This window comes from Mya arenaria, chromosome 4 (genome assembly GCF_026914265.1).
Source record: "Mya arenaria isolate MELC-2E11 chromosome 4, ASM2691426v1".
Lineage (NCBI taxonomy): Eukaryota > Metazoa > Mollusca > Bivalvia > Myida > Myidae > Mya > Mya arenaria.
The window spans coordinates 49,036,145-49,061,688 of record NC_069125.1 but is presented as its reverse complement, the minus strand read 5'-3'; the positions used below and the strand labels follow the sequence as shown (position 1 = coordinate 49,061,688).

At 34.5% G+C, this 25,544-nt stretch overlaps 2 protein-coding genes across 4 annotated transcripts; one reads left to right on the top strand and one right to left on the bottom strand.

Moving 5' to 3' along the window:
* The first annotated feature begins 1,029 nt into the window (after nucleotides 1–1,029).
* Nucleotides 1,030–13,486, top strand: LOC128230568 (putative cyclin-dependent serine/threonine-protein kinase DDB_G0272797/DDB_G0274007). 2 transcript variants are annotated; one of them, XM_052942967.1, is made up of 10 exons: nucleotides 1,046–1,170; nucleotides 6,433–6,543; nucleotides 7,144–7,309; nucleotides 7,905–8,274; nucleotides 8,437–8,501; nucleotides 9,278–9,385; nucleotides 9,494–9,577; nucleotides 9,879–9,959; nucleotides 10,560–10,772; nucleotides 12,319–13,486. In XM_052942967.1, exons 3-10 carry the CDS (start codon nucleotides 7,205–7,207, stop codon nucleotides 12,370–12,372), a joined length of 1,080 nt encoding a protein of 359 aa, XP_052798927.1. In that variant the 5' UTR covers nucleotides 1,046–1,170; nucleotides 6,433–6,543; nucleotides 7,144–7,204; the 3' UTR covers nucleotides 12,373–13,486. The 2 variants fall into 2 exon arrangements, with proteins under 2 accessions (XP_052798928.1, XP_052798927.1); XM_052942968.1 differs by lacking the exon at nucleotides 6,433–6,543 and having other exon boundaries at nucleotides 1,030–1,170.
* A 1,214-nt stretch (nucleotides 13,487–14,700) lies between these two features.
* LOC128232373 (SH3 domain-containing YSC84-like protein 1) lies at nucleotides 14,701–25,544 on the bottom strand. Of its 2 annotated transcripts, XM_052945887.1 has the most exons (10): nucleotides 25,468–25,540; nucleotides 24,189–24,242; nucleotides 22,674–22,800; nucleotides 22,000–22,122; nucleotides 21,680–21,744; nucleotides 21,234–21,475; nucleotides 20,836–21,028; nucleotides 19,869–20,169; nucleotides 19,146–19,250; nucleotides 14,701–18,867 (listed from the first exon to the last, which is right to left on the bottom strand). In XM_052945887.1, exons 3-10 carry the CDS (start codon nucleotides 22,786–22,788, stop codon nucleotides 18,755–18,757), a joined length of 1,257 nt encoding a protein of 418 aa, XP_052801847.1. In that variant the 5' UTR covers nucleotides 22,789–22,800; nucleotides 24,189–24,242; nucleotides 25,468–25,540; the 3' UTR covers nucleotides 14,701–18,754. The 2 variants fall into 2 exon arrangements, with proteins under 2 accessions (XP_052801847.1, XP_052801846.1); XM_052945886.1 differs by lacking the exon at nucleotides 24,189–24,242 and having other exon boundaries at nucleotides 14,702–18,867; nucleotides 25,468–25,544.

The following is a 25,544-nucleotide window of genomic DNA, read 5'->3' as shown; positions in this document are numbered from 1 at the left end:
ATGTTATCCATTGTGTTTCATTACTTTTATTCTGGATTAGTAACAAGATAATATCATTAGCTATTTTAGCCGTTTGACCTGTTGATATTGTTTCCTGACAGTTTAAATACTGAACCTCTGGCAATCTTGTTTAGATAATATTTTCAGAGTTCCTTGTTCACGTGATATGATTTTATAGTGTTCCTTTTTCACATGATATAATTTTATAGTGTTCCTAGTTCACATGATATATAGGTTTATAGTGTTCCTAGTTCACATGATATAATTTTATAGTGTTCCTTGTTCACATGATATAATTTTATAATCATGATAATATGTATCATTCTCCATCTTTGAACTTTTAAAAAAAATCTTGTATATTTCACATGACCCATTATCATTATCATTATTATTTTGTTTTAAACATATTTTAATGTTCACATTGTTTATTGCGTTGTGTTTTCCTACGCAGTTATCTCCCCTGACAAGCAGAATAGATCACTGCCACCATGATCGAGGATCAGAAGGCGAGTGTTTCTCGAACAGCAGTGTTCTCGGACATAAGGCGTGAGACCACAGTTATTTTTACTATACTACTACTATATTACTTTCATACACACTAACCTGGCATTTGACTTTATACACATCCCAATTGAAAAACAAGGACATGGCATCTCTAGAACAATTCAAGACACAAAATATAATCACAAGAAAACACCATGTTGACAATTGACACGACTGTCAAAATTGAGTTCAAATACATAACTCTCCGCCAAGGAGTCAATAGGCTACAAACAACTAATTTTCAGACTTCCACAAGCTATGATTTTTCCAATATTTACACTGAAAACTATCAATTTCTGCAATAGAGTGTCAAATTCAGTCAAGTTCTCTGCAAAAAGAACATGTTTTGCTTCTTTTTCATTCAATTTTAATAAAATATTGATACTTGAACACAAGCACTCTTTCTTCTGTATTCACATCCGGATCTTTCATTTTCGACGTTACATTTTAACCGCCTGATCTCAACAGTCTCCTTTGACGTTTTGACTAAATTAAAGTGATTCAGATCAGTAAGCATTGCACAAGTGAATGAAAAGAAAACTAAACATTGAATAAAACATCAAAAGATAATCTTAAAAATAGTTTATTCTTATTGGACCAATTTCTTTGTTCATACGAAATTAGCAGGTAATATATCCACATTTTTTTTTATTATTTACACTGTCGACAGTAAATATTGAAGAGAAAAATGCAATCAAAAATGAATAGTTGAAAAAGAAACTGAGTTTTAGTTTCGGAATAATTTTGAATCTTATTTTATGTTTAAGTAATAATTATTGTTTCATTAAGATAAAATTAAGACGCCGATACCGATAAGGCTACGCATACAGTGTCACATGACTCCATAGTAAGGGGGCCCTCCGACATTTACATAGAAGCAGACGATAATAATACAGAAGTTATACTCGACAATCAGATAAAAATAGCACGGAACGGGTAAAATATGTCAATAGAAGCAAGTATAACATTAAAATAGTTCACTAGTATTGATTGAATGCAATGTAAGACTCAATAAAAAAACAATATGACTAAGTCTTAAAATAATTTATTTAAAAAAAACATCGGGGTTTTGTTACAGTAGAAAACCACTCCAAATTAGGGAATCAAAGCGTGTATGAATTCCTTTTACGAAAGTAAACAAAACGACCCTTGTATAGATAAAATTTCAAATGGTAAAAATGAAATATTATGCTATACTAATTTAAAGGACAAATTACACCATGGTGACAAGCCCAGGTCAGCCTGTCCTTGGTAATATTAAATGAAAAAGTGCTTCACATAAATTGATTTATATAAACTCCTTCGTCTTAAAATTTATGTTTTTATATTTGCACCCTCACATATCCAGAGTATCATTGTTTATGGTTGAAGAAACACTATAAACAGCTATTTGAATGAAAAGAATATTTACACCAGCCAATGTTTCTGTTATGATTATTAAATTAAGAAAAGGATAAGAAATAATGAGTACAACTCCCATAAAGTTGGCGTACATTAAACTCATAAGCACCTTGTACTATACTGGCAAAAATTCATTTGCTTTATGTGAAATGACTCAGTATAGCCCCTCAGTGTACGCCTGTGTGCTCCGAAATATAACACCGGAGAATCATAAAAGAATAGGCGAAGTGTGCAACACTGCTAAATCTGGCCCGTTATTTAGAACGTATTTAATACCACTTTGGCCTAGTTCGTTTCATGTTTAGTATTTCTCTTTGTTATTTCAATTACCAATTTGTTATGATAAGGTAATAAATCGTGTTTACTTTAAGACACTCAATCATATGTGTACGAGTTCTGGCCCGTTTTGAGTGAAATATTAGGGTGCGTTATTCAAAAATTATTAAAAAATATAAAATTCACTTCATCAATGGTTGAAATCATTGGTATATAAGATATATGGGATATTATGATAGGACGCTTTTCTGGTGACCTGTATCACGTCGAGTTAGGTGTGGAAACACGTATCCGTCGAGACCGCAGGTCGAGACGGATACATGCTTACTCACCGAACGAGACGTTATGCATGTCCCTAGAAAAGAGTTTTATCGTTATATTCCATTTATTATATACCTGCCTATTTATTTATTTATTTATTTTTTTGGTTTCTATTTCATTTAATTTACAGCCATCTGTCAAATGCGCGTATGAATTTGAATGTGTTACGTAGTTTTGTGTAATGAAGTCAATTGAGGCTTCTACAGCGAGACTTAATTGAGCCAAATTAGAACAAAATATTTTATTATTATTTATTTTATTTGACGGTTATAATATGCAGAATTGAGGGAAATTCGTGTTTCTGGAGCGTGAGTAATGTTAGTTTATTTAATGTATTTTAAAATTGACAGGTTTTACCAGCTTTTTTGGTCACGCTAGCTTAAGCAACGCGGAAGTAGTTCTTATATTACATACGGTACTCGCACGAAACGGAATCAGAAAACAACAGTATCATGATACGGATTTTTCAATACGGAATGCTGTATTTTCACTATTGGATATGTAAAAAGAATTTGATAGGCATAAAATAAATTATGATTATTCTATGGAACAGGCAGTTAACAAGTGTATATTAGCTCACCTGAGCATGAAGTCCTTAGCATGAGATATTGTGATAGGTTGATTGTCCGTCGTCGTCCGTCCGTCGTCAACATTACTATTCGAACAACTTTTCCTAAAAAACTGGAACAATTTCAACTAAACTTCGCAGGAATGTTTCTTGGGTGATCCTCCTCCGGATTCCTTCAATAAAAGTAGTTATATGCTGAGCTCTGGCAACCAAACTAAGAAAAAAATGGAAATCTTCTTCCCAGAAACCGCTGCCCTGATTCCAACATAAGTTGACAGAAATGCTCTTAAGATGACCCTGTATCAAATTCCTTCACCCGATGTTGATCCGGTAACAAGTCGTTGGTCGCCAGGGAGCAATTATCGATCGCTATATATGTCTATATGGAAATTTGGAAATCCTCTCCTCAGAATCCTCTGGACAAATTTAAAATAATTTCACATAAATAAGCATAATAGTTGACACTGTATCAAATTCCTTTACACCATGTTGATTCGTTAAAATCATGGCCGCCATTGTACCTTTCATTACATGTCCGGATTGAAAAGTTTTGATTTTTTTTTCTACAGAAACTATTAGCCCAATTTAATTTGACTGTAGTGTTCCTAAGGTGACCCTCTGCCTTATTCCTCTACGCCATGTTGATTCTTAAAAAAACGTAATTGCCAGGAGCGATCCTAGTTACCACTATATGTGTATATGGCAATTTTTGAAAATCTTCTCTTCAGCAACCTATAACCCGTTTTCAAAATAAGTTCAAATCAATGTTCCATAGGCGTCCATTTATCAAATTCATTCACTCCATTGTGATTATTAAGAAAACATGACCGCCAGGGGCAGGGCTAGTTTTCACTTTTTTGTCTATGTGGAAAACTCTTTGCGTTAAAAACGATTGGGCCGATTTCAAAATATTTTCACAAGAATGTGCCTTAGGTAGCCGTTTTATCAATTCATCTATGTGGGGTATCTTTCTTTCTTTTATATACATATAAATTCAACTTAAATATCATAAGAGTTATTGTTTCATACGGGTGAGCGTTGTTGCGGGCGGCGCACGGTATGTTGTCCGATCAGTAACTTTAGAACCCTTTGTTAGGTGTGCGATATATGGCTATCTTTGCTCTCTTATCTTAAATGTTTCAGCTACATAAGAATAGTACATTAAAAAATGTTCCTATAGTCATCAAACTTCTTTTAACAAAAAAATATTTTCTAACTAGGATAGGCAGAGGCATGGCCCTTTTTATGGTGGCATATAACTGCCGTAGGATAACCTGTTAGCTACTTAATTTTCGCGATGATTATCTATCTATCTTGTTTATATTCGCGAAACTTTTAGGTAAGATAAAAATCATCAGACTAAAAAGAGGCATGAAAGTGACCAGAACTGCCACCTGTTACCATTTTTTAGCTGTACAACATTACCAGGTTTACTGGTAATGGTTTGCGAATTCCATTTAATAAGTAACATAATAACTGGTTATCTAGATAAGATTCGTGTTACCACTTATCTTAATTCTATAAATGCACTTTTGACTTTTAGCAGTTACTGGCTATCTAGTAATGATTTGCGAACTCCACTTAGTAAGTAACTTACTAACTGGTTAACTAGATAAGATTCGTTTTACCAGTTACTAAGTGAAATTCGCAAATAATAAGTAAATAACCAGTTGTATAAATATGTTTATAGATACCTTGTAACACGAATCTTATCTAGTAATATATTTAATATTATTAATAAGTACATTTGGAGCATTAAGACCCTTCCCTGCAATGGTTTCTTGATTTAAAAAGGATCCGGTGAAGTTAAAAACAGTTTCAAGGTATCGTTTTAATGTACTTATTGTCGATTAATATTTATGCAGAAGGCTACAGAAACAAGCTCAGTAGTAAATTTTTAAAACATAAACCCGGTTTAGTGGCACTGGGCAAACGCCAAAGCCAATAGAACACAAAATCATAAACAATATATATATAATAGGTATGTTTATCAAGAATTGTTAGGTACCGCCTTGGAACGGTCAGTAAAATGTAAATTTACTGGGGGTTTAAACCAGTTTATGTGCACAAACCTCACTCTTATCCCATTCTTAACCATCTTATCTTAATCATTTTTATTGTATTTTGCCCCTTTTACCAAAAACCATGGTCCTTGTTTTGTTCTAGACCCCATTAAACACAGTATTCATGTAACCTTTTTATACTTTTTTGTAAGTCATCAACAGTTTTTCCAAAACCAAGAATTTCATCAACAAATGACGTCGTCAACAATAAGACAGCATAGCGGATCATCTTCTCAAAGGCCAGTAAAGAAAAGAGCAAATACGATCGAAGACATTATCCCCTCTTGCTTAAGGTCGACAGCAAAGTAAAAATATTCGAACAGCGATCTATTTTTTTAACACATGCATTTACATTCCTATCAATTCTAAGCATGTTTTCCATCTATTCCTGATCTATCTGATTTAACCAGAGGCAATTTAAACTAACAATGTCGAAAGCACGTTTCATATCATAAAAAGCACAATGCAATCTGTGTTTATTATTTAAAAAAAATTGCACAATTGAATTGCAAACAAAAAAAGCATTTGTAGTAGACCGTCCCTCAAATTGAGAATCGCTCGGCATGTCATTATTGTTTGCCAATGTGTTTACTCGTTTATTTGATATACCGGTAAAACATGCATCACAGCTCTCTAACGACATTCCCCGGTGTTTACTTGGATTGCAAGGGTCGTTACCTATATAGATATGTACGAAAGTACCTGTAATAGAATCATCTTGTTCCTCAAGCATGCAATTTAAGTTTTCAAAATCATGATTGCTGGAAAAATCGCATGCCTAGTAGTTTTCAGCAGAATGTATATCATTTGATATACAATGATGAAAAATAGTCGAAAAATCTTCAATAGAATCATTGCCTTAACTGTTTCAGGCATTTTAAAAAAAATCAAAAAAAAAATCAAGAGGCTTAAATTGTCTTAGCCCTTCTTTTCTGTATTTTTTTTTATTTTCACATATTCCACGTTAACGCTTACCCATACACTTGAATGCTATTTGGTAATGTGACATGATTATTCTCCCACCATCATTCATGTTACAGTTTAATATATTTGTATACAAAGATTTTGCCTATCGGCACTGTAAGTTTTAAAATGACTATTTTATGGGCGGTTTGAATTACTACCCTGAAAGTTTTAATCTAATTATACTTTAATCATAAAACCGTGGACAGTATGTTTAATATTGTCGCCATTTGGTATACATATGTATTGAAATCGGTCATTTTGCCCAACAACCCATGGCGAAAGTCATTTTTCAAGTTGAACAAAGTCCCGGGAAAGCATAACTTGGTGGACAAATCTTCCGAAAGAACAATCCGCCGCTACCCAGAGAGACAGGACTGAGAAGGAACAGAGGTCGACTAAGCCGAGGTTTTTTAAAAAACAAATTGTTAATTTGTAGAGTTTTGAGACTTTAAATATACATATATATTTGTGTGTAAAAATGCTCGGAAAACAGTTAAAACAATATATAGTTCGAAAAAAGACCGCTCTTTAGAATGTTTCATATATTCTGCTGTAGTTCATAACAATGATAATACAACTATAGGGACAAGCCCAGTAGTCGACAACTCAAAATTATATATATATATTCCTCACGTTATAACAAATGATCATCTCCAACATATGTCAACTATACATTGAGTTTAAGACACAAGAACAAAGATCATTGTCCCATATGTAGAACCTCAACTGCATAAAGAAAAAAACACTTTCGTTAGTTTACCGGTTATTCAGAATTACATATTAATATACATATCGTTATAAGCACATGTAACGCCTACATATTTAACGAGATATGGGCAATAGAAATTCAAGTGAATGAACAACCTCGACAAGTAGCATACAACAGAAAAACAGTGTCTACGGATTGGACATAGTCTCTACATATGGGGCGTGGCGTTCACAAAGAATTATTCGACTGAATGTAAAACAAACAGATAAATTATGTCTTATATTTTCATCGAATAGAGAACCTCACCAAGCCATATAAACACGGTCTGCTCATAAAAGGGAAAGCCAGTGTTTACTGATGGGGCAGGCAAATGGAAGTTATGGGATATATTTTGTCGAAGAGGATAATGTGCTTCGCCCGAACAACAGTGAACAGGATGAACAAATTGCTAGATATATGCAGGTAACATTTTAATTAAATGTATATATATATATTGTTTTACTTGGAATAAATCTGCATACAATATAGCCTTGTAAATTTTGAAATAAAAGCATGGCAGTCGTCTGGGATCATGTTCTATTACATTGTCATGGTTGTCGTCCAAAGCGTTGTCCATATCGTCTGCGATGACACACTTTGTTATCCGTTCACTTCCTCATCGAATATTTACCCATTTTATGGTAATAATATGTTGACCAAGTTTGATTAATCAAGAATCAGAGTTATAACCCTAGAATTGTCAATTGTTCATAAAAGGGAGCTTCAAGCAGTCAACATATTAAATTCGTAAAGGGTTTGATGAAAATGGAAAAATAACTTAAATTATTTTGTTAAGCTGTGCTTACACTAACTTCCCTAATATTTGATTGCAATTGTGTGAAAATCATCAAACTATTAAAAGTAACAAAATTCTAATTTAGCCATATTCAGTATTACACTACCCGAAGAGACTGTCAATGACATTTCCTTTCATCTCGTTATCGATACAACTGAAAACCAAAATGTGATAGTTATGTAAATTATGTAAATGTATGCTTATCAGCACTCTTATTAACAGGGAGAGTTAAACCATGAAAGACAGAGACAGGAAGATCAAGATCGCCTGCATTTGGAGGAATTAATACGAGCTGACCGGGAAGAGCAAGAGCAGCAAGACAGAATGTTTGCCCTTACAGTGCAAGAAATGGCGCAAAGGGGTGGCCAACATGGTAGAAACAGAGGATGGGGAGGCTTTCCGTATCAGAACAGGGGACATGAACCTCGAGGACTGGGCAGAGGTCAAGATCGGGAGAGGTTACAACAGGAGACTGTTGACCATGAGCTGGCCATGTCTCTTCAGGGAGATGAGTATAAAAGTGGTGGAGGCGGGGACAAATGGGATGAGGCTGGGCCTAGCGCGTTCCCTATACTAGCCCAACAACCTGCAGGTAATTGGTATTGTTTTGTAAATGTCAATAAAATGTTGATGAATCTGCTCATTGGAAGGGTCATTTTATAAGAAATTGAACTATTTATAATTGTCGATTTTGTTTTATAGAATGAATGCATAATGATTGTTTTATACTTTCAAATTTGACCTTTATATACAGGATTTCTGCAGGACGATCATCAAATGCAACATGAATGGAGTAGACCCTTCGAGGACATACAACCGGTATGTGTATTTTCACCTCAGTATATACATATATGAAATCACAAGAAAAAAGAAATCGGGATGTAACATACAACATTTTACATCCAGATTTCATTTCTGTAAACATCGTGTCACATACTTATTATTCCTGAATATTTGCACACCTACAATTCTGTGAATTGTGAATGTATTCATGTCAATCCTTTAACTGGGTGCATATTCCTCTAATACTAGCAAAGCCATGTTTATGATTGTTATAATGACCTGGTAAAATGATAATAAAATCGATAAAACAATTGACGACATTGACTCTTTAATCAAGTCAACTTCAACCAAGGTTTAATTTTAGTAAGATTTATGTATGCAGAGTAGTAATGAAACTTAGTCTATATGAAGATTATGACTCCTTTTGGAGTTGGTGGTGTCAAGGTCGCTGTGACTTAAAAATTAAAATAGAAAACATTGTTTTCGCTCAAAAGTAAGGTATACATTTTAGTTTTGAAACTTGGTATATATTTTGCACATGTGAAGACATATCTCTTGATAGTATTTGAGGACAATGGAGTCAATGTATATGTGACTATAAATAGATTATACACTCCTCTCAATAGCTCTGGTTGGAATAGTGATGAAACTTGTTGTGAATGTATAGTGATGAAACTTATTGTGTCTGAGGCTTTTGTAAAGAGGTACCATGCGTATCCTTTTGGTGTCTATAGGGTCAAGGTCCGTCTCGCAGTTATTTGAAATAAAAAAAATGGCTTCCACTTAATAGTTTAAGTAAATTTAATTTACAGGAAATGGCCGCCAGTCAACAAGAGTTCCAGCCTTTTCACCAATTTCCGCTCCAATACCTTGATGAGGAACAGCTCGAGTTCCAGAACCACCACAGGAGACTGTCGCAGGTATACAACAGGCATGGGAATTGGGTTTTATTTGGAGTAATAAGTTACATGCAATGGAGGTGACGACACACTGTTCTTTTTTAATAATGGCGCCATCTTTTGTTGCAGACTCAGGATTTCCAGCATCAGCACCAATCTCAGCGCCGAGAGCAGAACGAAGCTCAGCTGGAGTTCCTGAGGGTACTCTTTCAGGTAAAGAACAAGCACATGCTTTGTTTTTTAGGTAGCTGTAGTTTACATGCAGGGCAATAAAACGGTATTTTTCACATTTTCGCCACCATATTTGGACACAGACTCACTTTACATGTACCCCCTGTGGTGTTACTGAAGAAAATAAATAGTTGACCACCATAGCCACTATAAGTGACATACTAATACATCAAATTCTTCATTGTTCCTGTATATTTAGAAACATAAAGGAACTCAAAAGCATCGTTATATATATATATATAAATGTTTTGTCAATATACCCTGACACTGCTTCCTGTTACAGATGGGCAGAAGAGAGAACTTTAACAGGATTCCTTCAATGTTGAATGAACATGGCTTGAGCAATGTCGGAAACAGTTATGAGGTAAGATATAGAATATCCATTTAAACAGAGAATCATATAAATCACATTCAGAGTAAAGATAAGTAGAGAATCATGTTATCAGATTTTGAAGGTGTGATTATTTAGTTGTGGTGTGCGTATTCCACTTAATACTAGTAAGTAGCATAATAACTAGCTAACTAACTAACCTTTAAGTGTTGTACAGCATGAAAAGGTAACAGCTGGCAGTTCTGGTAACTTTTAAGTCTGCTTTTAGTCTAATCATGTTTACCTTACCGAAAACAAATCGCGAATCTTTACTAGATAGCTAGATAATTATCGCGAAAATTAAGTGGCCAAGACGAAACAATTCGCGAACGTTATCATGCAGGTCATTATACGGCAGTTATATGCCAACATACAATATTCTGCCATACACTTTCTTATCTTATTATGAAGGCGTCAAGCTTTGGTAGATAACAAGTGGTTCATCTCTCCACTTCAGATTCTAGTAAAATCCAGAACGTTCTTTTCTACACGAATCTTGATCGAAGCAAATCTAACGCCAGAAGTACAAAAATAACCATTTTGTATTAGATCCTTTTAAAGCATATTTTTAAAAGAGATATTTTTTACAAACAGGCTCTGCTGGAACTGGGAGATAATTTGGGAAGTGTCACTAGTGGCCTGTCCTCGGAGGCATGCTCCACGCTGCCGACCAAGAGATACACACAGAGAGACAGACAGACGGAGGGCTGCAGCGTGTGTATGGAGGAATACAAGACTGGAGATACACAGAAAACATTGCCCTGTCTCCATATATTCCATGACTCCTGTATTGACCCATGGTTGAAAGTAGGTTTACTGTATTCTGATATGTTTTCACTTTTAGTATTTAACTATTACCAAGAAGGAGACAAATGACTCGCATTTTCTTAAAAAATATACCACATACCTTCACATAAGTAGAAATAAGTAACACATGTTCTATTACGATGGCATTAGGAAATACCTATCAAATACACATATGACAATTACAGAAGAAGTAGCGCATGATCAATGACCGTGGCTATATCAAATACTTCAATTTAAAAAGCAGTCATAGTTTAGGCATCAGTTTTAGGACTTGCTTTGTGAGAAAAAGCTATACAAAAGCAACACAATATAGGTTAGCTCAATTTTATTGCATTATTCTTAAGAATGGTTGCATAAACATTTACTGCATAATGCAAAAAATGTTTCCTGACGAATTTTCTCCATAAATGTACATGTACACAAAAAAACGTAATAAAATATGTATGATTACATTGTCAAAAGCTACTGAACAATGAAAATAGCCTGTCTTTGTACATAAGTGGTTAGTTTGGGTGTATTTTCATGTAAAGGCTATATTATGTAGCAGGTAAACTACTTATGGAAAAGATTCTATACTGCTCTCAAAATGGTATAATGAATTTTAATACCATAGTGTGTTGTTTTTCTGAAATAAAACCTAGGTTGTTAGATTAGGAACTGTTGTTGGGCAGTCGGGTTAAGTCTACCAGCTGATGGGAGTCAAAGAATTGTGTCTGTGCTATAGAACAAATATTAAAAATAAGAAGACGGTGTTTCGAGTGTAAGACCCATAGCTCTAGACCAAAGTCTCGTGGTTATTGGTAAAATACTTAATTTTTGCTTGTACTTCGTGTCACTTGGTCATGAATCGGGTTATTTTTAAACAATTTGGCACAAATGTTCACTCTGGGGAGACGTATGTCAATTATTACGTCCAAGGTCACATTCAAGGGTCATTGATAAAAATTCCTTGTGTTTCAGCTTTTCAAGTCTATAACTTGCTATCTATTTGGGGATTTTAAAATAACTTGGTAAACATGTTCACCGTGAGAAGCTAGCTTGTAGCATGCAAGACTTTATGTCAGTAAGTCAAAGGTCAAGGTCAAACTTAAGGATCATTGGTCGAAATTGTATTTTGGCTTATCGGGGGTTAAGCTTGACCATGCATTTAAAATAACGCATGGAATGTAGACATTTGAAAGCCTTATAGTTGCTATATTTGAAACAATCACACGAGGAGTTTCTTATCCTATCGCACAAAAAGAAAATACTGTTCCATTTAACGAAGAAAATTTATCACGCAATTTCCCAATTAATGCCAACTTAATCGACATTTTTCATTAGTGTTGGAATGAAAGACACAGTAAATTTGTTAAATGGCAGTGTAAGATATTTTTTGTCGTGATCACAGAAAAATATATTTTTGCATATGGCTGTGCCCTCATGAAATTCAAATATAGTTTCCTTGATTACTTGCTGAAATAAATATCAACTTTCAACCACAATGCAACACATATTTTTGCTTCAGAGATTTATACCACTCACATTTACTGGCTTTAACTTTCAGGACAACGCAACATGTCCGGTGTGCAGAGAGGTTGTTAAAGTTTCCGGATTCTAGTTGAGCAGCTATTTTAATTAACATAACAATTTCTTGGGAAAAAACAATTGTGAAACAGGATATAGTGATTTGATATTTTTCACTATTTAATTTTTTTAGCCCGCTCTCAGTTCCAAATCAAACATCAGAGCGCACAGAGCTGGGACTTACGTGCGCATATATATACATAATTAAATGACTTTTAACTCCAATGTAGGCATGTAATTAAGCGAAAAATTTGTTTGTTTTAGGTTTAGATAGCAATATATTTCACCTCGTGAATACCAAAAGGGAATATTTAACTCGTGGCTACGCCGTGATTCGGTGAAATATATTACGATCTTAAACTGAAACAAACAAGTATCCTCTATATACAGTAGACATAAATAGTTGTGTAGCTGTTAAGGAGGGGTTGTACGGTTGTTGAAAATGGCTATAATTACAAGTTGGTCATGTTTAATTCACATTATATTCATATACTATATAATGTGTGTCTGTATATATATACAGCGATGCCTATTGCAATATTTACTGTATGGGTAGCAGATGTGTTCAAAGACTGATTTACGTAGTTCTTTGTACTGGGGCTTGATGTATTATGTAACCTTGGGTCATTAATAATTCAGATATACTGTATTCCGATTATTAGAACCTTTCGTACATGTATATATAGTCGTATAAGTAAATTCTATTGAATCTACCATGTACCTATGCATTGATTCATCTTTAAATATGCATGAGTGCATCCAACAAAATTCTTATACTAGCAGTGCATAACCATGGATCCTGGGGTTCCCAGTATATTTGTGTGCAAATATTACAAAAAGGCGATGCTGTCTGCTGATAGAAATGTAAGAGAGTAATAGGTCCTCCGGAAAAAAACACACGGATGTACAACTTGGGATTAGTAGCAAAATGAATAACTGCCTGTTCATGTTAACTGAATTTGATGTATTTAAAAGTTATATACGAAATTCATAACCAGGGAATATTTTGTATATTTGTCATTGAAATTCTTAAAAGATTTCAAATAAATTAAACAATGTTGTAAATATTATATAAGTGATATTATTTATTTCTACAACTGCATTCGTTTTATTATTTTTATGTGATAAAAATAAAATATAAAAACATTTTATTGTATTTACCTATTATTCAAAACTTGAACTGCAAAGAATTATCACTGACTACGAAGTAATATTGGGTTAACATCATAACGGTCATATAAATGCAACAATACAAAAACACAATGTTCAGCTGCAGCCACTTAATAAATAAATCTTTTAAATGAAAATGCTGATGGAGCATAGTTAAAGTTTGTAGTTAAAACAGAACATAAACAGAATATGTCATTTCAGGAACATTCCCTTTAGAAACCACAACCGTGCAATAAAGGTATCAATAACATGTAAAAACAGGCACACAGGCATTATTGGTAGATAAGACACAGTTTCAATGAACAGAAAATAAAGGTATTTAAAAAAACTCCATATGAAGACATTCCTGTTCAAAAGTCAAAGGTGGCCAATATTGCAAACAGAGATGCCATGACAACAGTGAATAAGGCTCCGTGGCTTGGAGCTCCGCCCACTTCCTCTAACTTGCGTACGGTGTCCTTGTCAAGCACACATGTGCAGTTGATGGGGTTCCATCGGAACATGAGACGTGTGCAGGTCATGGCGTAGTCGGCTTCTATACATGTATCTTCAGCTGATAAACCCTTGTTTTTAATGCATTCCGAACTGTTCACTTGGCTAAAGAATCCACTGAAGAGACAAGGATCGAGGTCATCTATGGCGGTTGCCATGACAGCGTTAGTGAAATTACTGATACCACAGATTGGGCACCTGTTCTGTGAGGCACCTGAAGGTGGGTTCCAGGCCTGTAGGTCACATATATTGGAGATGGACAACAGATTTTTAATGGTTGCCGGAAAGGTGGCACTCAGCTGAGGCATTACTTCATCATACTCAAATTTCCCGTCATAAGATGGCTTCAGAGACACAATGGCTTGGCTACCGATCTGCATGTGGTCTTTGGTTCCAGAGCAGCCATCACGAGGGGAGATACTCTCTATGATTATGTTTTCGGGAACTGTAACGCCTGAGCCCAGTTTCAGCACACAATACACATCAAATACGGCATTGATCATGTAACGCTGAGCTCCATTGCCGGTCTCTACTGAACCACTTCTGTGCTGGATAGTTTTGCCATACACTACAGTGTTGGCGGCAAGAAGTCTTTCATCCATCATCATATTTTGCCAACCCTGGGAAATGGCACATTTGCCCTCCGCATAAAACCTGCCAATATCAAGCAAAGTGGCTGCTAAAAGCACAACTAGAGGTAATTTGTCCATTACTGTTTAATTCTTATGCACAGATAACACAGGTAACAATCATATAATGAAGCTTTTAAAGGTTGAAGTTGAAAACCAATAATTTTGTTTCATAAATACTTTCAGAAATAACCATAACATAAGCTTTAAAATCTTTTAATTCAAACAGCTTGAATCATTGAACTTTGACCTTCACATTGACAGACTGATTAAAGATTAAATCATTTAAATGAACACTTTTAAATCATTTAAATTCTGTTTAACAAATCATAATCACATGCACATATATGTTTTAATCCAAATTAAACCTTTAAACAGGGTGAAACCAAGTTCAATGCAGTCAAGATCTGAGCTATCTACTCATAAAGAAGGAAAAACATCTTTGTACAAGAGTATATTTTCATATATATATTAATACTACATCAAAATGGATTGCAAATTTGTTTCATTAATATTGCTTATATTTATCCAGACCAGTGAAGGACAAAGAAACACTTGTAACCCGAAATATGACGGAACATTTGAAATGAGCTTTAGTGAGATTTTTGCCACCGCTGACATTATTGTGTATGGAAGGGTTTTACAACACTTTGCCACAAAGTTCGACAACAAGTATGTAGTGGAAGCTGACTATGAAGTGCTTTGTGTTTTGAAGCGTGAGGACAGGGAAATAGAGAGTGAGATCACAATCACTTCCCTGGCTCCCCGAGATGCATGCTCAGGAAGCCCAGTAGCACAGGTTCTCAGAATAGGGGATCACTCAATTCTAGCATTGAAGAACACCACAGCTGACCACACAAGGTATGACTTAGATGAATTCATGCCTGCAACTCCTGCCGCGTTTAAAGCGCAGAAACCCTACTTCCTTTCATTGTCTAAGCTATGCTGGGCCCAGAACTGGGAAGTCCCTGTAGGAGCGAGCGAAAACAAGTGTCCTGTGTGTGGTATTGCAGATTTTGAACCGAATGTAACTCCGCTGAGCACTGACGTGCCCGTCTGCAGTTACACCCAGAGCACAATTGTCAGTAACATGACAGCGTGTGACCTGTATATGGACTTCACCCTGGAGGAGGCCAACAACCAGACTTGCGTGCCAGCCAACTACATAGACACGTGTATGACCTTGATGTACCGAGACCCGACCATGACGTGTGAGTGTCAGGATCCCCAAGCCCCAAGGGAGGTCAATGTTGGACATGGGAATAATGTCTTGCCATCATTTGTGGTGACAACTGTTCTGGTTACTTTGTCAATGTCATTTTTATAAACAGAAGGATTGAGTTCTAGTCAATTAATTTTAAAAAGCTATTTCCTGAAAATATTTATAAAATCATTTGAGTTTTGTAGAGGAAATAAGAATGGAGGACACATGTTTTTGCTATATTTAAGGTATTCAATAATAAAGATCTACTATAAAAAAGAATAATTGTTTCCATCACTGTTTCAAACAGTGAGATATCAATTTTATTTCACTAATAAATCTCTATAAAGCACTGGGACATTTTTAATAAAAGTATTTTCTTTTGAACAGTTTGCATTTCAAACACATATTTTGCACTTGCTATTATTTATTATGTAACATCTCATTTTGATTTTTTTGTGTGTACATGTACTTTGATTGTGACCTAAAAATAAAAATATTGTTTTATTAGAAGTTCATCATTTATTCTTAAATCATAATGGCACAACTCAATAAAAAAAATAACAATCAATGAATTATTTTGAAATGTATAATTATATTTTTAACAATTCAACAAGTTCATAATAACAATTCAACAATTTCATAATAACAATTCAACAAGTTCATAAAATGTATAATATACAGGTAGTAGCAGAAGAAGCAATGTTCAAAAAAATAAATGTATATAATATCTGTTATATTTGATTATAGAAATGCCTCATTTTGTCAATAAAAGAAGATTAAATGTTTTCCTGTTGAAAGCTAGAATGTTCCCAAAATCACTGATACACCTGCACTCATATGCAAGTAGCACAGACATCACTGATAAACCAACAACACAGATATCACAGATATTCCAATAACATTGATACCACTGACACATCAGCAGCACTCATATCACTTATAGACCTGCAGCAGATATCACTGAAATGCCGGTAGCTCCTATATCAGTGATAAGCCTGCAGCACTGATAAAACCGATACGCCAGCATAACTGATACACCAGTAGCACTGATATCACTGATGAACCAGCAGCACTGATATCACTGATAAACCAGCAGCACTGATATCACTGATAAACCAGCAACACTGATATCACTGATAAACCAGCAACACTGATATCACTGATAAACCAGCAGCATTAATTTCACTGATAAACCAGCCACACTGATATCACTGATAAACAAGCAGCATAGATATCACTGATAAACCAGCAGCACTGTTATGACTGATAAACCAGCAGCACTGATATTACTGATAAACCAGCAGCACTGGTATCACTGATTAACCAGCAGCACAGATAAACCAGCCGCAATGATACACCGGCAGCACTGATATCACTGATAAACCAGCAGCACAAATATCACTGACTTTAAGTATCTGCCAGCCCCCATGATGGTTGACATCAAGTGTGGAGGAGTAGGACATGGATGTTGAATCTGACAAGTAGTCTGTATGTACCAAACACACGTGCAAAGTAATTTGAAAATATCTCTGTGCATGACAAAGACACAGCCTGTACATGGCTCTATCTAAATGAGAATATGCAGCATTTCTTAATGATTAAACTGTTAGTGTGACCACTGTAAATGTGACCTTGAACTTTGAAGTAGTGACATGGGTCTTGCACGTGGCACATCCCCTAGCACATGTGCAAATTTATTCTAAAATCCCTCCATGCTTAACAAAAGTTACAGCCCAGACACGACCTAGGATACTTTATATGCATATATGCAGGAATTCAATAATGATTAACCTGTGTGACCATGACCTTTTTAGTAAGGGATGTGGTATTGCCTGTGACACATTGCCCTTAGGTATCAAACACATGTGCCAAGTCATTCTAAAATTCCTCACTTCATAACAAAGTTACAGCCCAAACATGGAAAAACATTCCATAATGATAAACCTGTGAGTGTGATCTTGACCTTTGAGGAAGGGACGTGGGTCTTGCACATGACAAATCGTCTTTATGTATTGAACATGTGCCAAGTAATTTTAAAATCCCTCTCTGCATCAGAAAATTACAGCTAGGACAAGGAAACCAGGATGGACAGCCGGACCACATCCACACACACACCGATTGGTATATATTGGGAAATATTTCCTTAATTCGGTATAGGAAATAAATTTGTTACAAAGCACTTGTTGGCTGGGTCTAGTAGGGTATTGAGAGGTATAATGAGGAGCAAAGAGACTCAAAAAGAAAAAAGAACCCAACAAAGGCCCAAATGTGAGAATGTCCACCTTTAGTGGCATAAAAACTTCAGCATCCTGTTACTTAATATGACAATGCAATTTGCCATTGTAAAATATCCTTAGCTATTAAAGGAGCTTAACCTTTCTCAAACATGTACATGTAAATACAGTTTCATAGTCATGGTAGCTGCTGTCATGTGACTCTTTCAACCAGTTTTCAATGATTTGTTTAAAAGAAAGTTTACCATTAGATTGCCAGTACATTTCACATCACACTCTTCACAAACTTCATTATCATTAAATTTGCTGGACACATTGTTTCATCCCCAAAAAGTAGACGAGTGCAACTTATGTACACTTGTGACAGGTACATAAGTAGTCTGAATGTGATTTTGAGTCTGAATATTTTCAAAGATTGAGGTCAAGTTGACGAAATGCATTTTTGAGTATTTTTCCCTTAAAGAAAGTCATCATTGTTTATTTAGTTTTATGCCTCCTTGTCATCTAATTTTTGAAACCAAGAGACTGCTGGACACATAGACTTTAAAAAGTATATGGCAGCCTCAAAATCTGTGATTTTCTCCCATATTTCTCACGCTGGTAGTTTTGAAAACATGTCTCTAACAGTGAGGACCATCCCGCTCTGCTTATTGTTCACACTTTCAAGGTAATTTTCTGATTCAATCTTCAAGTGTTGACCTTTACATAGTTGGCGGGAAATATTCCTGTGTTACCACGGCAACTGCCCTCCCACCAGTCATTCTGGGTCTCGGTTCTAGTCAGCACTGAGATCACATCTCCTGAAAAGTGTACTATGATGTCTATAAAATGTGCATGTATTAACATTCAGTATATTGGTCACAGTCAAAAAAATTAACACCTGTAAGAACATGTATAACTTTTTCATTTTGTTTCAATCTTGACCATGTTAAAGTAAATGAAGTGCCACTTTTTTATGTATCACACAAATTTGAAGTCAACTTTAACTGTTGACTTGTAAGCTGTAAAAAAGGAATTCGTCAATGACTCATTGCAATGAAATGCTTTTTTATTTAAAAAAAAATAAAGCACTCCATACCAGTTTTGAAACATAGGTCACATGGAATGTGCGATAAGTAATCATAAAGCGCAATGGCCGTCAGCTCCCAGGAGTCCACTGACCCAACAGAGTAACCACTGGCTCCTGTGAATATTCAAAACAAAAATATTGCAAAACTTTTTGCATAATTAAATGAGTTTGCAAATAAATTGTACTCTTAATAAAACCTCAAAACTGTAGCACTCTTACTCCCAAATAAGATTTTCCACAATTAATACAATTGTTTTAATATACCCAAAAGGATGAATTAATGTCAAAAACAATGGTACTTATGAAGAATACTGAGTTTGATTTGAAAGAAAGGTGCAGTAAACATGGTATTTCTACCTTATGAGACGATAGTAGATCACACTAAATATTTCAGCACTCGCCAATCATTTAATAATTATGCGTTTTAAGCTACTAAATACCAGGCTACAATATTGTTATCAGTTATCAATATTTCCATAAATGCATTATCATGTAAATAGTTCAAGGTTTATCACTCAAAATTTATGTTTGTTATACATGTGTATATAATGATTTTGAATAAGAGCGTCACTTTTTCATAAATGTGTAGGTGTCAAGGTGAATAAAATACAGCCTGCCCTTTTCATATTCATTGTATCCCCTTTATATATAATTTTATTATGCCTCAAACTGCACCTTTAAGCTTTTCCCAGCTTATTACACACATAACCACAAAACTGTTGTTTAGATTACCTGAAAATGATCTTGGCCTTGGTGGCCTAGGTGATGACCTTGATATTGCAGAGGCTGTCTTGGAAACACTATGACTGTCCTTACTTGGTACCATCATCGAGCTGGGTCTCGACTTTCCACCGCCACTTGTGCGTTTCTTTATCACTGTGGTTGACGTGACAGTTTTTACATGTCTTGTATGTTTTGTTTCCTTTGATGGGGAATATTTGTAACTCTCGTCGTCAGAGTCACTGTATGTGTCTGCTCCTGAATAATCTGTTTTGTCGGAGGGCTTTTTGGACTTGAATGAGCTTGTAAAACTCTGATATGAAACAAAAACAACAAATTCCAGTAAATAAAAACAAACCAAACAAATAATTAATTTTTACAACTTTGGAAAGAAATGTCATTTTTATGTTGATATTGATGAGAAACACATAGCAAAGAAGCACTGCATATCTTTAGTATTGAAACTGCTTAGCCTACATGTGTACTACTAGTTACATAATTACATACTTTATGATGTTAATATTTTTCTTCAAATCTGCCATGAATTTCAAATGCATGTATGGAACTATACCCAAATACAGGCAAAAACACATTACATTGCATCAATTATTGTCAATGTAAATCAACTATTATCAAATATTCCATGCAGTTTCTAATATCTGCATATCCCATAACAAAAGAAACTAAGTTGATAATAAAATGCAACACACAGTAATCAAACATTGCCTTGGTGACTAAAAGTTATTACTGTTTACATAAATTCTATTTTGTAAGGCACACTTCTGGTGGTGTTAGTGAAACATTTTAATCCAGCTACTGCGCCTTGTTTAACATTCAAAATTACACATTCACACTGATAATTGTTCAGTGGACCAGCAGAAATATATTCAATAGAGAAAGCAAGGTTAGTGCAAATTCTCATGCTATGTATGGGTTAATTAGATGCATGTTAAAAGGAAAGGAGAAACCTCAAACTCACGCTGAATTTACTTTTCATATTCTCAGTGTCGCCAGTGACAGCCTTCATTGCCTTGCGCTTAGCCATGTTGATCAACTCTTTCTCCGCCTTCTTACGGTGGCTTTCCAGAACTTCATACAAACATTCACACCCATCGGGTTTGTCCACGTCACCTCGCAGGATCTCAACAGCTCTTATGTCATGGCCATAAAATCTGAAGAGTCAAACAGAGAAATATTAAGGACACCATTCCGTAAAAGTTCATGATTTATATAAAATCAATAACACAAGAAATGAACACTATGTCAAATTCAAATTTTGATGTAAAAATAAATAAATGCAAGACAAGTAAGTTAGAAAAGTGAAACTTAGTATGGTAGATATCAAGTGTTCATGCTTGTAAGAATGCCTTAACTAACTTTCGATTTGCATCTTTTCTCTCAATAAGTGCGCTGCCTTCCACAGAAATCCCAGCAAATAAACCCCTGGTCTTGGAATATGTGTAAATGGCTGCTGTGCTGCGGAGGGCTACATCTGCCTCCAGGTTTCTGCCGAGGGGACCAGCTGCTATCGTGAAGTTGCCACCAAGTGTAAGGTTACCTCCCTTAGAGAATGCCTCTACTGCAGACCTCTTGTTCAGTATGATTACAAAGTCTGTTACCTAAAAGATGTAAAGATAAATTATTATAAACTTTAAATACAGCAGAGTACCAAAAACCCCAATTTATGATGAACAAGTAAACAAAATAATTTATCAAATCATTGCTTTCTAAAGATAATTCACTTTAACAGACAGAATCCAAATTGAAGGATTTTTAAAAATGGTTTCTCCACAAAAAGTTCTTATTAAATATTTTTTACTGACCTCTGCTCCAATTTCAAAACCTCCTCCCAGACCTGCTATACCTATGGCGGAAGGAGCTGACCAGCCTGTGATAAATAATGCAACATATGTAAAATATTACAACATGATAAATAACTCAGAGCAATGCAACTACATATATTGCCAGTGCATCTTGAAAAACCTTTTTAAATATTAATGCTACAAGCATTTATAAAGAATTTTAAAAAAATCAAAAGTGGTCCAAATAGGACAATTTTTTAAACGCTTATGCCAATTGCTTATGCAACAAAAGTTTAGTAAGTTTAATTGTTTCTACCAAAGAGGAAATATATTTAACTAACCAGAGTCAATGCCCTCATCCAGTTTGGCAATAACAATGCCACTGCCCCCTCTGGCTGTCACCAGGAAACCTGCCTTCACCACTGTCAGAATGGCTAGACCTTTTGCCTTCATAAAGATACCGGCTAAATTAAATAATAATAAAATAGTTAGTTCTGACAAAAAAAAATGGAGAAAAAATAATATTCATTTTCTTTGGAAAAAGTCCTAAAGCTTTGTTAATGATCTTAATATAGTGCAATACTACAACTACATTGCTGTTTTCTCACATAATTAACAAGAGTGCTGCAAAGTGAACGCTAAAATGCTCATCCAGAGTGTTTGTTTCAGTCGAAATAGGGGCAAAGTATTTGACAATCATTAAACCCAGAGTTATGGGCCTTGATATACATGTGTGTATTGTCACTTGCATCATGGCTCTCAAGTTTAATGAACATTTTTTAAGTACTGGAAAAGGTTTTGCTCACAAATGCCAATTTCAAAACTAATAAATGAAATGCAAAACTATGACAATTATCAATAACTCAACTTTTTTCCTTCAAAAAGCAGACAAGCTAAAAATGTTGAAAGTACCCGTAGTTTTTTAAAATAAACAAACCAGTACTGGTTCATTGTTTATCAATACTTCTTTTTAAAACTGTTTTTGATAAATTACAAAAAATAAATATACATGTACCTGGTATAAGTTTGTCTGGACCCATCTTTGCTGTTGGTACAGTGAATTCCTTCAATATCTTGGCAGCTTTCTTTGCCTCTGATTTCAGGCTGTGTGGTATTGGGGTATTCACCATGGTGATTGTGTCCTACATTAGAAAATCGTATGTACAGTTGGCAGGGTCCTTGATTACTTAAAAGAACCCTCTCATTGATTTGCAAATGGCAACTGTTAGGGGGAAAATTCTTAGCCTGAAAGCATTGCAAATTGTAAGTACTATTTAATTTGTAAGTAGAATTAAAAATTTAATCTCAGCGGCTTGCATCCTCCTAAAATTGATTAAATCTTTCATTAATTTGTCAATTTTGAACTGTGTAAAATTTAAGTTGTATAAAAATAATATGTTTGTTTCTGGTATCCTGACCTGCCTTATTTTTATGCCCAGACTTGTCACCAGACTAAATGTTTGTATGGCCTTGAAAATTCTGTTCTATCATTTTTTTTTTATTCATTTTTCCCATTCAAGTTCAAAATGATGTTTTTGGCTTTTAAAGCTGCACTCTCACAGATAGCACGTTTTGAGAACTTTTTTAATTTTTGTCTTGGAACTAGCCAATTTTTGCGAAAATCCATGGAAACCAGTTATATAAGACTGCTGACAAAATATAAGATCACAGATTTTTATATTTAAGTTCAAAAACTGATGTTTTATGCATTTTTTTTAACAACTGTTAATAAAGGTTTAAGCCATAAAACACAGGGTTTTCATTAAGGAAAGTTTGAGCAGGCCCAAATATAATTTGAGAAGGCCTAAATATCGAGCGTTGAAGGTGCAAAGTGAACTTTCTCTTGAATCCTTTTCCCTGTATACTTGTTATATGCTGATATATTAACAACATATGAATAATTACTGTTTAAACCAACTGTGATCAGATTTGTATTAAACTGTAACAACCAAATTATTGAGATAATATTTACACAAGTTTAAAACATAACTTTGCTGTTGATTTACTAAATTTCAAATCCAATTATCTAAGTTTAGTCCCAAAGGAAACTTAGACAATATTTTTTTTTAAATCAAAGGAGTCATGTATTGTACAAAGTTAAAACACAATTTTATTGCGTAAACAATTAACTAGTGTTATTTCAGATCAACTTTGCATGTTTGTTGTTTTTAAAATGAATTAATTTAAATATAATTATAAGAAAATAAAAATAATGCTGGGTCAGCCTCTAGCAACTGTTATAACATCATTTGCGAATGGATTTGATGACCTCGACGTCGTACTAGATATTACCCTCAACGAAGCCTTTTATAACTAGAATTAGTAAGAATCGCTATCAAAAAGACTCCCCCGCAAAATTCAGTAATAACATAATTGATTTTGTGTACAAGACAAGAAATCAAGGTCTGAAAAGCATGGGAAATTACGTGTTCTTGTGTGATATTCTAGATCGAGAGAACACGTGCTGTAAAACAGGGTCATTTCACATATAATATTACTATTATCTATTACATCATAACAAAATACTAACGTTGACAAACCCACGTAAGGGTACATTTTTATTGCTGGATTAGCATTCCATTTTCTGAAACAAAAGTGACAAATGACATGTGTTTATTCAAGCCAGTTTCTTGTTTACTACATCGTTAATCAGCCATTTTGACACATTTCTGAAGCATGACCTGTCACGTCATTCGCGCGTGATCAATAGGATATTATTATATGATATTTATTATTGGTAGATAAAAATAGGTAGTGACATGTTTGGGGATTTTCCATAGAAAAATGAGGCAAAAACACCTTGTGAACTTAAATGGCGTGTTTGACTTCTTTCATAATAACATCTATTTTCGCGAGTTGGTATATTAATTGATGTTAAACTACACAAAAATGCATTTCTTGCGAAAAATAAAACAACAGCTATGAAATGAAATGACTGTCATAATAACGATGGCGCATTTGGGCATTTTTGTTGAGAATTTGAGCCGGCCAAAATTATCTCTGAAGCAGTCATTTTAGCCGGCAGCCGGCTCTTAATGAAAACCCTGAAAACATTACTTTTCGAACTGAAATATGGTGCTGAATTTAACAAGCAAAAGAATTGTAAGCCAGAAAAAGATTTATAATTGCTGGTGAAAGAATTAATATTTAGAAAAATATAAACAAAATGTTTTACTCATAGGTATATATTACAACTCGTATTAAGAATCAATGCAAAGAATAAATCTATCATCGTCATTCAAGAGAAATTGAACGCTTTAAAATCTAGTTAACAAAAACAAAATTCAATACAAATATCATATGCATAGCATCAGGTTACAAAATGACACAAATCAACAAAAAGTCATCAATTGATCACTTATTAGAATGCTTAGGAAATCAAAAAAATATTCCTTAACCATGGCAATGATTACGATTAAAATTATACTGAGCAATTACTTGCTAATGAACCATAGCTACAATAATGAGCGATCAGGGATACTTTTTATTTAGACATTTCGTCAAAAGACTCATTGACGGCCATTTAGGTGGACTAGAGGACGTACATAGCAAATTAAAAAAATGTACAAATGTTCGTCGCTAAAAATCTCGACACAGCTTATGTTATAGCATACTATCAGTATAAACATACAGCATATGATCATTGCGACGTATTACAAATATACTTCCGGGTTTTGTAAATACAATAAAATAAGAATAGTCAACAAAGACATTCGAAAACATTCTATCAGACTGACGATTAACATATCAATCTAAATAATTATCATGCCCAATACTAATTTCTTGGGTGATTGTATTATGAAAATAACCTTTGAAGTTGCAGTTAATTGTATTCTTTCTACATTTGTTGGGATTTGTTGATATTAGTAGAGTGACTTTCCCTGAC